Source organism: Sesamum indicum, linkage group LG3, assembly GCF_000512975.1.
Source record: "Sesamum indicum cultivar Zhongzhi No. 13 linkage group LG3, S_indicum_v1.0, whole genome shotgun sequence".
NCBI lineage: Eukaryota > Viridiplantae > Streptophyta > Magnoliopsida > Lamiales > Pedaliaceae > Sesamum > Sesamum indicum.
Genome location: NC_026147.1, coordinates 4,624,981 through 4,640,686, shown reverse-complemented (window position 1 = coordinate 4,640,686; position 15,706 = coordinate 4,624,981). Strand labels below are relative to the sequence as shown.

General features: G+C 44.2%; 2 protein-coding genes across 2 annotated transcripts; both read left to right on the top strand.

Annotated features, from left to right (window-relative positions):
- Positions 2,056-4,326, top strand: LOC105157440. Its single transcript, XM_011073849.1, has one exon. The coding sequence runs from the start codon at positions 2,056-2,058 to the stop codon at positions 4,324-4,326; it is 2,271 nt and encodes a 756-aa protein (XP_011072151.1).
- Positions 12,099-14,120, top strand: LOC105157439. The gene has a single exon (XM_011073848.1). The coding sequence runs from the start codon at positions 12,099-12,101 to the stop codon at positions 14,118-14,120; it is 2,022 nt and encodes a 673-aa protein (XP_011072150.1).

Below are 15,706 nucleotides of genomic sequence, written 5' to 3'. Positions count from 1 at the left end.
CGGGTCTCGATCTAATTGTTGAAATTTCCTCCTATTGCGCCCTGTCAAATGTGATATACTAGAGATGCTAATAGGTTGCGATAGCCGGCGTTAACCACGTGCTTTCCCCGCCACTTTCGCGCAGCAATCATCACATCAATCATCCATCCTCTGTTTGTCCATGAAAATCGGACCTCCCTGTGTAAGATTCGAATACACTGCTTTGAATAAGGGCACGAAAATAGCAAGTGTTGGTGAGTCTCCGATGTACCCCTCGAGCAGAGAACACAATCCCAATTAAGCTGTTGTAACCACGAACGATCCCTGGTGGAGAGTCGTTCATGTAGAGCTAGCCATAAGATAAACGAATTTTTGAGAATTTTGAATGGGCCCATAAGGAGAGAATACCAACCTACCTTTGGGCCTGAAAACCGAAATATATCATACACCCTCCTATTGGTGTAGGGGTCTCCCCTCAGAGTGATCGAGTCTTCTGTGCCTTGTAGTGGAGGCAAATTATGGATGATGTCCAGCATAATATTATCTGCCCGTGTGTGAGCGACTTGATCTGTATTAATCACAACTAGAAGAATACAATTTTTTGTTAAGGTCTTTCATAATGATTAGAAGTAAAAAAATTATAATGAATACTAATTAATCATAACTCTGCTACAGCTATTAATAATTATTTTTTCGAGCGACGACGACGAAATATTAACTACAATTAAAAATTATGGTAAAAATTTTAGTTATGAATAAAATTAAGATAAATGTTAGTTTACCATATCCAAAACTTAAATTTTCGCAATGAATTTGTTTAACTATAATAAATACTAAATAGTATTATTTTTTTATGATATTTAAATTTAATAATTTATAATATAGGAATAATCCTTTTTTTTTTTATAATATGTGGAATATTGACACAAAACCCTATAATGATATTTTGGGGCATATGTCAACATGTATTACAGGATGCCATGAAGCAAGGACAATGATTGCACAAGCTGAAAACCTCGTACAGCTGAATGAATTTGTTGCCCTTCTCTACCCCACAGCTTCAACGTCTGATTTTCTTTTCCGAGAATAATATGGTTGATTGTTAAACTTCAATTACTTTTGTCTTTTCGGCCTAAATTATATTGTGTGACCAGAATTATATCTGTTTTTATATTTTTTTATTTAATTAATTTATTATTTTAATTTTATAAAATTATATTTTAATAGCACTTGTTGATTAGATATAAATGTTTGGTATTTGATGATTGTACTCGATTAATTGAAAAGAATAATAATTCATCGTTTTTATTTCAAAAAAGAAAAAAAAAAATACTCACTTAACAAAAATTACTATCATGTCTTATCAAATCTGATTTAAATTAGAAATCAATTTATGATTTATCTCTAGTATTATTGAAGAAACTTGTTGTTCTACCAATTCTTTAATACTCAAAATTTTCTTTTAATTCATTTCTTCTCTTAAAAAAAATTTATCAGAATAGTAATTTCAACGAGTTTTCACAGTTGCAATTTTTTTTCCTCTCAATCTACTACTTCATGTGATGAGTATTCAAATATCACACCTACAAAAGGACCGAAACACCCCTCATTAAGGGCATTACAGTCATTTCGCGATCAGAATCTGCGTATATTGTAGCAGGCGGGTCGCATTTGACCCGACCCGGATCGCGTACACCGACCGAAGACCCGGACAATGACCACCGCTCGATCAAAACGCGCACCGACAAGATAAGGCCACGTGGCCAGTACTTGCCGTACAACTGTGTACTATAAATAGACCCCGACACGCCATAAATGAGGTAACTGATACGCATTAATTGAGACCGAACTCCTAGATCGAACCTATTTCATTCGACCTACCTAACTTGAGCGTCGGAGGGTCATTGTCGGGGACGTGCCCGACGAGCTCACAGTTCGTGTTTTTATTCTCAGGGAACCCAAAATCTGGTCTTGGACGTATTGGCATTCCGAGTGGAGATCGATTCACGAGATCGCATTATTCGACCCGGATCAGTTGGCGCCGTCTGTGGGAACATTTGAGAATTCCTTAGCATAATGGAAGGTTCGTCGAGGAGAAACGCCGGGGAAGAAGAAACACCAAGAAAAGGGGCGGGAGCAACCATCCAACTAACCCCTGATGAGTTACAGAAGATGATAGAGGAAGCTAGCCGGAAAGCAATCGTGGAATATGAAAGAAGAACTGCGACCCCACTGGTCAAGGAAACGGCGAGGAGGCAACTGTTCGAGAATGTGGAGTCGCTGCGAGAGTCGAGAATACAAGGGGGACAGGAGCATCGCAGTAAACGACCAGCGTCATCCGACGCTGGCTCCAGCAGCCATAGTCGTGCGAAGAGAAGGGAATCGGTAATTTCGCGTGCGGAAGTAGAAAGTGTAGGAAAGCAGATAGAGAACCTCAACAGACAGATAAATGAACTCAAAAAGCGAGGAGAAATAGTTGCGCACAACAAAAATTCACCCTTCTGCAATGACATCCTGGTCCAAGTGGTAGAGCCAGGATTCCGAGTACCCGACTTGCCAAGGTATGATGGAATTAAGGATCCCTACGAACATGTAGCGGCCTTCGACATGGTAATGAACTTATACGGGCAGCCAGGCCCGATCATGGCCAAATTGTTCGCGACCACATTGACTGGAAAAGCACAAGAATGGTTCACCAACTTGCCTCGGGGAAGCATTGATTCACATGAACAAATGATCCAGAAATTCTCCTTCCACTTTGCAAGCCGAAGGAAACAAAAGAGATCTGCCACCCACTTATTCACCATACGGCAGAGAGAGGACGAGACATTGAAGAGTTTCGTAGGAAGATTCAACAACGAAATGATAGAGATTCAGGATCTGCGCATAGATATGATGGTCAGTATTTTGATTCATGGTTTGAAGAAAGGTCCGTTCGCATCTGCACTTGCACGCGACCCGCCAGGAGATGCTGAGCAGCTCATGGCTCTAGCCCAAAAATATATAGATGAGGAGGAGATGAATGCGATAAAGGACTACGAGCGGAAGGAGCGTGAGCAGATGTACAGGAAATCGAACGAGGCAAGAGAGGCCGGGGGAAGTAGGCAAAAGCAGGAAAAGCAAAGGGAGCCCAAGTACATTCCCAAATATCACAACTACACCCCACTGCCAATGTCACGGGAAAAGGCGTTGATGATGGTCGAGAATGCGGATGTTCTCAAATGGCCGAGGCACACTAGGTATACCCCCTCCAAAAAATTCTCTAACAAATACTGCAGGTTTCACCGGGAGAGAGGGCACAACACGGAAGAATGCTTCCAATTAAAAGATGAAATCGAAAGGTTAATGAGACAGGGGTACTTCAGAGACCAAGTCCCCCACAATTGCAAAGCGGGCAGGGAAGAGCCCAGGAGAAGCAGGTCGAGAAGCAGAGACCGGAACCCGGGGCCATCGAAGTCGATACACGCCCAAACCACCGTGAACAATGCGCCAACTAAAGGAGTAATCTACACGATTGCAGGGGGTTCTAGCTCGAATAGCTCGAATAGGGATAGGAAGAGATACGCTCGAACTACGAACTCAAATCGAGGAAAAGAGTTCGTGCTGAAAGTGGAAGAGGAGGAGGCCATTTCCTTCAACAGCTCTGATAAACCAGAAGAGACTGGGGAGATGAACGACCCAATCGTCATCAGGCTCGACATAGCGAATTTCACAGTTCACAAGGTCTTAGTGGATAGTGGGAGTTCTGCAGATATCATCTTCAAAAGTGTGATCGACAAAATGGGCTTAGAAAATCTTCGGTTAGAGCCGGTCAAAACACCGCTAGTCGGTTTCGGCGGAAGTGAAGTGACGTCCTTAGGAATGATCGAGTTGCCAGTATCCATAGGAGACGAACCCAAACGGAGGACTACAATGGTAAAATTTTTGGTAGTAGACACACCATTTGCGTACAATGTGATATTGGGCAGGCCAGGATTGAATTCGTTCAGGGCAGTCATCTCCACTTACCATATGAAGGTGAAGTTCCCAACGGATCGCGGGGTTGGAGAGGTAGCATGCGACCGGAAAGAGGCGCGGAAATGCTACAATTTATCATTGAAAGGAGAACAAGAGGCGAAGAAGAGAAAGGTCAAGGAGGACGCCGAACCACGACCCTATGAGCCGGAACACCTAAAGCCCAGCGAGGAGTACAAAGTCGTTCGGCTCACTCCCGAAGAGCCGGACAAAACCACCAGGATAGGTGTAAGCATGAAAGAGAGAGAAATGGCTATGATTGAATTCCTAAAAGAGAACATGACGTGTTCGCGTGGGGTCCGTCTGATTTCACAGGGATCGACCCGGGAGTGATCGTGCACAGATTAAACGTAGATCCAGCAATGCGACCCGTGCGGCAAAAGAAGAGGTCCTTCGGGAGCGATAAAAATGAAATCATCCGAAAGGAAGTGGACAAGTTGCTCAATGCCAGGTATGTAGCGGAGATTCAATATACTGATTGGTTATCTAACGTGGTACTTGTCCCCAAATCCTCAGGAAAATGGCGAATGTGTGTGGACTTCACGGATCTGAACAAGGCGTGCCCAAAAGATCCCTACCCGTTGCCTCGGATCGACGTCATGGTGGATTCTACCGCAGGTTACGAGATGTTCTCGATGATGGATGCGTACCAGGGGTATCACCAGATCCACATGGCGGAGGAGGATAAGGATAAGACTTCGTTCATCACGGAAAAAGGAATCTTTTGTTATAACATGATGCCGTTCGGTTTAAAGAATGCAGGAGCCACATACCAGCGCCTGGTTAACAAGATGTTCGGGGACCTGCTCGAAAAAACGATGGAGGTGTACGTGGATGACATGCTCGTAAAAAGCAAGAGGTCGCAGGATCACCTCGCCGATCTCGCCCAGGCGTTCGCTATCATGAGATCGTACGGGATGAAACTCAATCCAGACAAATGCACATTCGGAGTAGGTGGAGGTAAATTTTTAGGATATATGGTTAGCGAACGGGGAATCGAAGCTAACCCGGAGAAAATTCAAGCGATCATGAATCTGCAGTCTCCAACCACGATCAAAGACGTTCAGAAGTTGACATGGAAAATCACCTCCCTCGGAAGGTTTATTTCGCGGTCAACAGACAAAAGTCTCCCTTTTTTCAGGGTTTTGGGAAAACCCAAGAACTTCGAATGGAATGAGGAGTGTGAGAAGGCTTTACAAGAGCTGAAGAAGTACCTGACGACCCCACCTTTATTAGCAAACCCGAAGGAAGGTGAAGAGCTGTTCCTTTACCTGGGCGTATCGGAACATGCAGTCAGTTCGGTGTTGGTAAGAGAAGAGGGAGGCCAACAGAATCCCATCTACTATGTAAGCAAAATGCTCCAAGGAGCCGAATTAAGATATACGGAGATGGAGAAGTTGGCGCTCGCGCTGGTGGTCACCGCTCGAAAGCTACGACCATACTTCCAATCGCATAGAGTGATCATGCTAACGAATTACCCCCTGAAGCACGTGATGTCGCGACCCGAAGCGTCAGGTCGACTGATCAAATGGACGGTGGAGTTGGGGTAACATGACATAGAGTATCGACCTAGGACGGCCCAAAAAGCGCAAATACTAGCAGACTTTGTGATAGAACTAGCAAGTGAACCCAATTTACCCATAGCGGTCGAGGAACAAACCTCCAAATGGATGCTGCACGTAGATGGAGCGTCGAACGCCAACAGTGGAGGAGCCGGAGTATGGATACAGGGACCGAAGGGAGTCGAGATCGAAGCAGCTATTCGCCTGGCTTTCCCCGTGACCAACAATGAAGCTGAGTACGAAGCGCTCATACTGGAACTAGAGCTCGCCTTCCAGGCGGGCGCCAAAGATTTGGAGGTGTTCACGGACTCTCAATTAATTGCCCTGCAGATCGAAGGAACATATGAGACGAGGGAGAAAACCATGATGTCTTACAAGGAAATCGCTCAGCAGTGGATGAAAAAATTTGACAGATGTTCGGTTTTGCAGGTCCCTAGAGCAGAAAACGACAAGGCGGACGCCTTATCCAAGTTCGGGGCCGCCATGGATGGAATTGGAGATCGCAAGATTACGGCTCTAGTTCGAGCGCGACCAAGTATCGCAGGCGGAGTGGAGGTTCAAACGGTCGCAGAACTCGAATCATGGAAGGACGAGATTGCCAAATATCTTGAAGACGGCACCCTGCCTCTTGACCCCATTGCCGCTAAGAGAGTCAAATTCAGAGCCACCCGATTCACCATGTTGTCAGGACAGCTCTATAAACGAACGGTTGATGGACTTCTCCTGAAGTGCTTAGACGAGGAAAGAGCTCTGTATGTCATGCGAGAGATTCATGAAGGGAGCTGCGGTAACCACTCTGGAGCAAGGTCGTTGGCACAGAAAATAATACGTCAAGGATTCTATTGGCCTACGATGGCAAAGGATGCCAAAAAGCTAGTGAAGAAGTGTGAAAGCTGTCAAAATTACGCATCCCTGATACACCAACCCGCGACCCCGGTGGAGCCAATCAAAATAGCCTGCCCATTCGACCAATGGGGGATCGATATCGTTGGACCTTTTCCCCAAGCACCAGCCCAGAAAAAATTTATCATTGTGGCGGTGGAATACTTCACCAAATGGGTCGAAGCGGAAGCGGTCGCGAAGATATCCGAGAATGAAGTCATCAACTTCATTTGGAAAAACATCATCTGCAGGTTTGGTCTGCCTCGCATACTAATTTCTGACAATGGGACGCAATTCCAGGGGAAGAAGATCACGGGATGGTGCAAGGAGCTTAAGATCGCACAGCACTTCACAGCAGTTGCGAACCCGCAAGCCAATGGACAAACAGAGGTGACCAACCGAACAATCCTCCATCATCTGAAAACACGGCTAGGCAATAAAGGATCATGGGTTGACGAACTTCCAGGGGTCCTATATAGAACAACATCTCGAACCGCAACAGGGGAGACGCCATTCTGCTTAGTATATGGAACGGAAGCTATCATCCCAGCGGAAATCGGGAAAGAATCCCAGAGAGTGGCGATGTATGATCCCGAGGCCAACCAACAGGAGCGAAACTTTGATCTCACTGTGATCGAGGAAAAGAGAGACGCGGCGTACGCAAGGATTCTGCACCACAAGGGATTGATGATGAGAAGCCAGGGTCGAAGAGTTCGACCGCGACAGCTCCAGGTGGGGGATCTCGTGCTCAAAAAGGTCGAAGTCTCAAAGCATGTAGGCAAACTAGAACCACCGTGGGAGGGGCCATTCAAAGTAGTGGAGATCAAGAAGAGAGGGACATATAGGCTGCAAGACATGCAGGGACGGAATTTTCCACGACCGTGGAACATCCAGAATTTAAAGAGGTTCTACGCGTAAACCTGAACACATCAACTGCTGAGAGGTCGCACAACCAGGAGCCTGTGAAAGGCCATCAACTGCTGAGAGATCGCACAACTAGGAGCCTGTGAAAGGCCATCAACCAACGGATTGTATAAACGTCAACAAAGACTTCTAGCAGATTACCAGATTGCATGATTAAAGGTTAGGAGGGTTGTGTCCAGATTACCAGATTGAACAGTGTTATTGTGTAAACATCTGTACCCACTGTAAATTCATTTAACTTGATTTATAAAAACTATGTGCACCCTTTTTATGCCCTTTCGTTCTTGTCCGCTTGCACTTATCTTTTCTCTAATCGCAACTATGCAAATTCGCTGAAGCAAAAATGCGAACTGAAAAAGACGCATTCAAGCTAAACGCGAACTGAAAAAGACGCGTCCAAAATGCGAACCGAAAAAGACGCGTCCAAAATGCGAACCGAAAAAGACGCATTCAAGATAAACGCGAACTGAAAAAGACGCGTCCAAAAATGCGAACTGGAAAAGACGCATTCAAGCTAAACGCGAACTGAAAAAGACGCGTCCAAAATTGCGAACTGGAAAAAGACGCATTCAAGCTAAACACGAACTGAAAAAGATGCGTCCAAAAATGCGAACTGAAAAAGACGCATCCAAGCTAAACGCGAACTGAAAAAGACGCGTCCCAAGATGCAAACTGAAAAAGATGTATTCAAATACCATTACGGAAGACAAAAACTCCTAGTACGCGAAGGCAAAATGTTGTATGCGAAGACATAAACCAATTATGAAGAACATCAGATCAAAAGAGTAATCTCATTAACGAATGGAACATTTACAGTTTCGATATGCCCCACGGATCGATCCCCCCAGAAAATGCACAAGTTAATGTCCCGGTATGTATCGAGGGGAAGAAGGGGTCATACAAAAAGAGGAGGTCATACAAAAAAGACCAAAAAATCCTATCAAAAAGGAGTTTAAGTAGCTTCGTCGTCATCTTTGCCCTCCGCCTCGGCTTCGGCTTCCATCTCCGCACGAAGGACCATGAACTCGTTATCCTTCAGTTCGGGGTCCGGGGGATAGGGTTGGAGATCGCCATCAAGAGTGATATCCAATCGGCTGCGATCAAAAGACTCTTGGAACCCTTCGAGTTTCTCGATTTGGTACTCGCAGGTCTTATAACCTCTGGCAAACGAGTCAGTAGATTTGAGCTCCAAGGTAGTCGTAAAAGTGTCCGTCTTCAAGAAATCACGGACAACGGCCATTCGAGAATCAGCCAGGAGTTTCTGGTGCTCCTCCAGAGGGATGCGACCGGACTGGCCTTCTTCAAAACCCCTTGTATGACCCTCTGCCAGTCCGGCCTCGCGACCAGCATCGAACCCCTCTTTCCTGCCTTCGGCCAAGGCAACTTCCCTTTCGGATATGGCGATCTCCCTCTCCTTCCTAGCGACATCGAGCTCGCCCGACAAACGTTTAATCTGCTCAGCATAGGACAACAGTTCATCCGCATGCTTCAGCGCCTAGTTGTCCAGATCCACCACTCGGGCCGAAGCTCTTGCACCTTCTTATCAGACTTGATGTAGTTCTTGCGGTAAGATGTGCATTTCAATGACAAGCTCCGGAGAAATGTTAGACCCTGCAAGACCATTGATATATGAGTTCGGGTAGATAAGGGCAGCCTGTGATAGAAATTTACCTGTAGCATAGCGTGGGCACCGAATTGCTCGACCCGAACATGATTGGTCGTTACTAGGGAGCCCTGATCGCGAAGTGAAGTCAGTGAGTTATACACGTCAAAAGGCTCCCCCTCGGCCTCAGCAAAAAGCACCGTGCTCGTGGAGCCGTCCCACCTCGAAGGCTTCGTCCAGGAGGCGTCGGGGTGCGACTGGGAGCCCGCTGCAAACCCCCGGGCTTCCTCCCAATGCAAAGCAAGCTGCTCCAACTTCAGAAATCGGTCCCGCTCGTCTTCTTGGCTGGACTTGTCCGCGGCTTCCCGAGCCATCCTGCTCAGACTCTTAGGCCGTGGGGACGGAGATTTAGGGGGATCAGAAGGACCCACCGACTCCTTCCCCTTCGAATCTTCCTCATGCCCGTGTTTCAACGAAGACCGTTTCCTTTTTTTCGATTTCTCCCAACCAGCCCTCTCCGGTTTCTCAGACTCCACCCCTAGATCGCCGCTGATAGTATCCAAGTTCAACTCCAGGTCGCTGGAGTTATATCCGAGAAGAGGCAGAGAGGGGGTCCCTTCGCTGTCGACAAGGATGGGCTGGCGGTCAGTAGGAACGGGCGACACACGGACTTGTGACGGAATGGGTGCGGGAGGAAGATCCTTAGGGGGAAGAGGACCTTTAGCAGTTTGATCCTTAGCAGAGGTAGAAGCGACCTGTTTCCCCTTAGCCTTAGCCTTGTCTACTTTGTTCGCAACCGCTTGCATCCGTAGGGCATTGCGAGAACTCATGATGATGCTATCTGCAAGACGAACAGACACGTAAGCGTGATAAAACAGGACGATCAGAACAGCGAGAGAAGAGAAAATCACCTAAGGACTCCTCAATGTGGAGGGACGCAGGAGAAAGCCCAGAAAGTTGTAAAACTTTCTCAGATAGAAGCTTCTTGGGGTCATACTTATAGGACGTTAGACTCCTTATTTGGTCACCTTCTAACCCCCCTCCACTAGTTTTTGGAAGAGGTTTATACTTGGTCCACTCGTTCTTAAAGGGCCAGACACCTCTAGGAGGTCGAATAAAAATATAGCGATCTAACCAGACCCCTACATTCGACTTCAGGGCGCTCAGATACCCACACTCGGGCTTGGCCGAAAGGTAGAAAAAACCTCTACTCCCAGACCGCTTGGAGGTGGTGAAAGAATACAGACTCCAAAAGTTATCAAAATTGGGTTCGAGACCTAAGAATTGCATTATTACCACAAAAAGGATAATATGGGTGATAGAATTAGGACAGAGTTGCATGGGACATAACCCCAGCTTATTCAAAATCGAGGCCACAGGAGGAGCCAAGGGAAACCGGAGTCCGGCGTCAAGGTGTTTGATAGAAAAAGCACTAAAACCCTCAGGGGGACGGTGCATACGATCGAAGGTGGCAGGGATGATGATGTCATAATCAGACGGAATATGGTACTTCTCTCTGATCCTAAGAACCGAGGTCGTTACCTTACTAACCAGGGCTTCCCAAGGGTTTTTAGCGAGCCTATCCTGGAATCTAGCAAGAACCGATGGACCAGCTTGCTTATCATGAAGCTTGGAAATAGGAAACTGCTTGTTCCTTTTCGGAGAAGTAGAGAAAGACCCATGAGCAGACCCAGACACAGACTTAGATGCAGACCCAGACTCGGACCTAGACACGGACTCAGAACCAGACTCAGGAGGAATGGCAGCGGATCCAGAACCAGGATGCGACTTAGAGTTCGAGTTAGAGCTGGAAGACATCGTACCTTAGAACAGGATGGCTCTGGAAGCTGCAGATCGAATTCGAACTTCAGGCTGTAAAGACGGTCGCAGAAAGTCAGTATGTGGGGCAGGTGAAACGTTTTGAATGCTGGAAGTATTTATAGGCGAAACACCCTCGGGATACGAGCCATAGAACAAACCGATAAGACGGAGACACGTGTCCGCAGCAACAGTTCGACTTCCTCAAAGGCGCGAGCACGCACTTTGAGAAAGTGAGGGAGTAATGATGAGTATTCAAATATCACACCTACAAAAGGACCGAAACACCCCTCATTAAGGGCATTACAGTCATTTCGCGATCAGGATCCGCGTATATTGTAGCAGGCGGGTCGCATTTGACCCGACCCGGATCGCGTACACCGACCGAAGACCCGGACAATGACCACCGCTCGATCAAAACGCGCACCGACAAGATAAGGCCACGTGGCCCAGTACTTGCCGTACAACTGTGTACTATAAATAGACCCCGACACGCCGTAAATGAGGTAACTGATACGCATTAATTGAGACCGAACTCCTAGATCGAACCTATTTCATTCGACCTACCTAACTTGAGCGTCGGAGGGTCATTGTCGGGGACGTGCCCGACGAGCTCACAGTTCATGTTTTTATTCTCAAGGAACCCAAAATCTGGTTTTGGACGAATTGGCATTCCGAGTGGAGATCGATTCACGAGATCGCATTATTCGACCCGGATCATCATGTTTCTCGGTAAAGTTAGATTCTTTTTTTCTCCCGATCTTTCATATTCTTAATAAACCCTTAGTCATAATTTGTTTTTCTTCCACCTCACTCGACATTTCTTTCTCAGTTTCTTTCGTTTTCGTTCCCTCATACTATGATTGTGTCTTTTCACATTTTTTTTATCCCCTCACACCATAGGAAGTAAATTGCACTTTATTACTTTACAGATTTTTTTTTGCACTTTTTTACTAATATGAGGGACTAAATTATATTTAATTCTTTATTTTTATATGCTCGTGAAAATCAGGACCAATCAATAAGGGGACGTACATAAAGGGTCTACTCGAGGAGGCTAATTATGACTCAAAATTCTTCGACAGGAAAGTCGATAAAATTTAAAGAAAAGATCAAACCAATACGAATTTCTTCTCCCGGAGAAAGATTGAATTGCTGTGAAAAAGCTGGTGGATCTATACAACTGCAACCCCGATATCTGCTGCGATATCTGCAAGTACGGTGATCATGACAGGATTGTACAAGAGCATCTGGATTCACCCATGCCATGGATCGGCATGTACATTGCAGCAGCATCTGCTTTATGCTGAGTTGCAATGATTGTTGATGCTTTCAATGGCTTCCGGAGCAAAAAGTTTTGGTTGCCATCTAAGTATTTCTCTCTCAATGCTTTTTCGTTGACTGTGTTAACTGTCTCGATGAAGCTGCCAGTTGATTTTACTAGTAGCACGCAGGGGAATAACGATAAACTTGCGCGGGTTAGCAGCCTGGTTTTTATGTCAACTGCTATGGGTAATTTCGTAACATCTTTGGGATCCATGGAAGATTATGATATTGTACTAAATTTAGCTGCTTTAGGCATTCTTGTTGTCACAGTTGCCGGAAATGTCTGCATTCATAATGCCCAGATGCGCGGTTTTCTTGATGTAATAGGTACCTTGGCTGAAGATATTGGATCTTCTGTTTTCATGCTTCTCTTGCTTGTGACATTATGTTCTTCGGCTTTGATGGATCCCACTGCCAAAAAATACATAGAGTCGGGGTATCAAGAAATGCACAAAAGAGTCTCAAATGAGAAAGTGGACTGGGGGAAATTTACTATTAATGAACTCAGAGTAGTGGTGAGAAGATATTGGGTGATGGCAGAAACTGGGAGCCCCCAATTTGTGGTCGGACGGTCGGTGACCTGCGTAATGTCAGGCTGGATGTGCCTGTTGATGGCTCTAACTCTGTTAGAAGCTCATATTAGAGTGACTCTACTGTACAGATCTCATTGTTTTGTTAATGTTTCCTCTCATTATAAGTGGTCTATAAATTGGATCCTTGTTATTCAGTCGATTGGAGTGGTGTTGGGTAGTATTGCTCCTTTACTCAGATGGTTCATTGCTGTTCAATTCAAGAGCTCGAAACTAAGCCTTAGAAGCTTCAAGGAGGGATTTAAGGTCGAGACTTATTGGACTCAAACGCTAGTAGACTGGAGAGACAGCCCGTTGAGTTTACAAATTCGACACTACAAATGCAGAAAACTTGTGCATGACGCGAAAAGGTTGCTTCTGAATTTCTGCATTGCTGTCCAAATTGTGATCGTGCTTGCCAGCAAGCTAGTTCTACTCATTTCGGCTCCTTGTGTATATGGAATTCTGTTTTGCTTTCAATGCATCAAGAATTTGAAGGCATGTGATTCCTCGGAATCACGGGCTGGGACAGAGCTGGATTTTAGGCAGTATGTTTTGCTACTTGAAAGCGAACCTGGACTGCCTGAGAAGATGTTGACAAACATTTGCAACGAGATGGACAAGCTGATTCAGAAAGGTAAAAAGAAAATACCGAAGAACCTAATCAAACTTCTACAGAGATCGGTAAATTTCAATGGAGTGAGAGAATTTGACAGGGGTGAAATTGAAAGCTTGCATACACGAGATCTTCCAAATTGCTGGTCTCTGCCGGTGGTGACCTTGACAAGCATCGCAATTTCACTACCCAACATCAAGAATCATAAGGCTAAACAACTGCTGGTGCGTGCCGTAAGTGAAGGCCTGTTCTTTGTAAAGCTTATAGAGAAAACCCTCTACTCAAATGGAGAACTGGAGAGCCTCAGAAACACAGCAGATGTGGTTTGGGTGGGAGTGGAGCTGTATAAGGCATGTCCCCAAGGCAGAACCCACAAAGAGATGCTCCAAAGTCTTTCCAGTACCGCTGAAAAGACTGTCAGAGATTTCGTAAATGGCAGGGACGATGTTGTGATGCAAAACCCTCTCAATTGGCCTGTTAAAATTATAGCTGCTAACTCAATGTATCGGATAACACAAACAATCCTGCTAGCCCACAAAGACGACGATCAACTAACAGATGAAAAGCTGTTTAAGCTACTATCCATCATGATCGCAGACATAATCGCAGCTTGTCTCACCAATTTGGCACGGGTAATAACCTTGAAATGCCACAGAAATGCCATTAAAGAGAGGGAGGAAAGTATCAGACAAGCAGCTCTTCTTCTAGGTGAAAGCGTAGAAATTCTTGAAATTCTTCAGCAACTAGAGATTCCGAACTTGGATCCTGAAAAGGCAGCTAATATTGAAGACTGGAGGGCCTACAGTGAAGCCTCCGCTTCAGCATGATGAACCAGAGGGCTAAGAATTCAGGGAATCAGAAGCCAGTTTTCTGGAAAGTTGAGCTTGATAGAAGATCTTGTTCCCTGTGCTATATATTGTTGCCACTCTGTCTACTATTTTTGCTTGTAATACGCTAAATTACAATAGGCCCTCCTAAAATTTATCATAATTATAAAGAATAAATTATAATTATTTTCTCTGTTGTTTGGCATAATTATAAATACCTTCTCATTGTTTAAAAAAATTACAAATACACTGTAACGTTCGTCTAACAACGAGCCCATTTCGTTAGGTTTCCATTCAATTTTTGTAGTGAACTGACCAAAATGCTCTTTTGAATTATAAATTGTAATATTATATATATAGTTTATGGTTTTCTAATCTTTTTATGAATTAATATTCCCTCTAAATTATTTATTTTATCCATCCTTAAAATTTTTAAATATTTTTTTTTATTTTTTTAAATAAGAATAAAATAGTAATGTCCACTTCACTGTCTAGCGGCTACATAATTATTTTTCATTTGAGGGAGGTATTTGTAATTTTCGAAATAACAAGAAGGCATTTGTAATTATGCCAAACTTCATGGGAGGCAGTTGCAATTTACCCTAATTATAAATGTTCACTTGTTATTTGAAAAATTATAAATACCTCCTTGGAATGAATGGTCTAACAAATACTTCCTATAATGGACTGTCACAAAGTGTATTTGTAATTATAGCAAATCTCAAAAGAACCTATTATGATTTACCCGATATATAAAATATATACTTGAGGATTGACATAGTTAGGTGCAAGCTTTAACTTGTAGCTGTACAAGTTGTATCGTTAATTCAATTACTTGTTATATAATTGGACTTGCCCAGACTAGACTAGTAGGCAACATTCCTGTGTTCTTGAAACTCTATAAACGCTCGTACGTAGTAAGCTTCAGGTGTATAGAGGAGATTCTAACATAGGCAATGCTAAGGTTGTTCCAAGAGAGCTCGACTCCCCACATTCACCAAAAATGTTCAACTCCATCAACAAATTTCGATCATCCTGGACCAAAAATGTTGAATTTAATAAAATAAAGAACTAAATGTATTTTATACAAATTTATGCAGCGCGTAATGTATCAAAATTATAAAACTTACACGATCAAACGTGTGTTTTTAAAAATAAAGGACTAAAAAATGCAAGGTGCCGTTGGTACGGGACTAAAATTTCGTAGTTTAAAGGAATCGAATATCATATACGTTTGTGGAGGCAAATTATGACCATTCATTATCTTTAGTTTTAAGAAACTATACGTAATTCAAATTTTAAATTGTTTCCTCTTTAATATTGTGCCCAATTTGAGAAGGGGACAAAAATGACTATTTTACCCCTTTCTTCTTCCCCAATAACCCAGTTTTCTTTTCCTCCCCCTCTTTCTTTCTGCTCCTTCCATTCGCCTAACTTTAAAAAGTTCGATTTCAGTACCTCAACTTTCTGGATTTTAGTGGTGTTTATGACATTTTACCCCTTTGAGACTTTTAAAGGTTCATTTAATCTATTTGTTATCTTATATGCATAAATCACATCATGCTCACACAAAATGATATCAGAGT

Bases quoted from the DNA above. Each gene is read 5' to 3' on its own strand.
- LOC105157440 (XM_011073849.1), top strand. From the start codon at position 2,056: ATGGAAGGTTCGTCGAGGAGAAACGCCGGGGAAGAAGAAACACCAAGA.
- LOC105157439 (XM_011073848.1), top strand. From the start codon at position 12,099: ATGATTGTTGATGCTTTCAATGGCTTCCGGAGCAAAAAGTTTTGGTTG.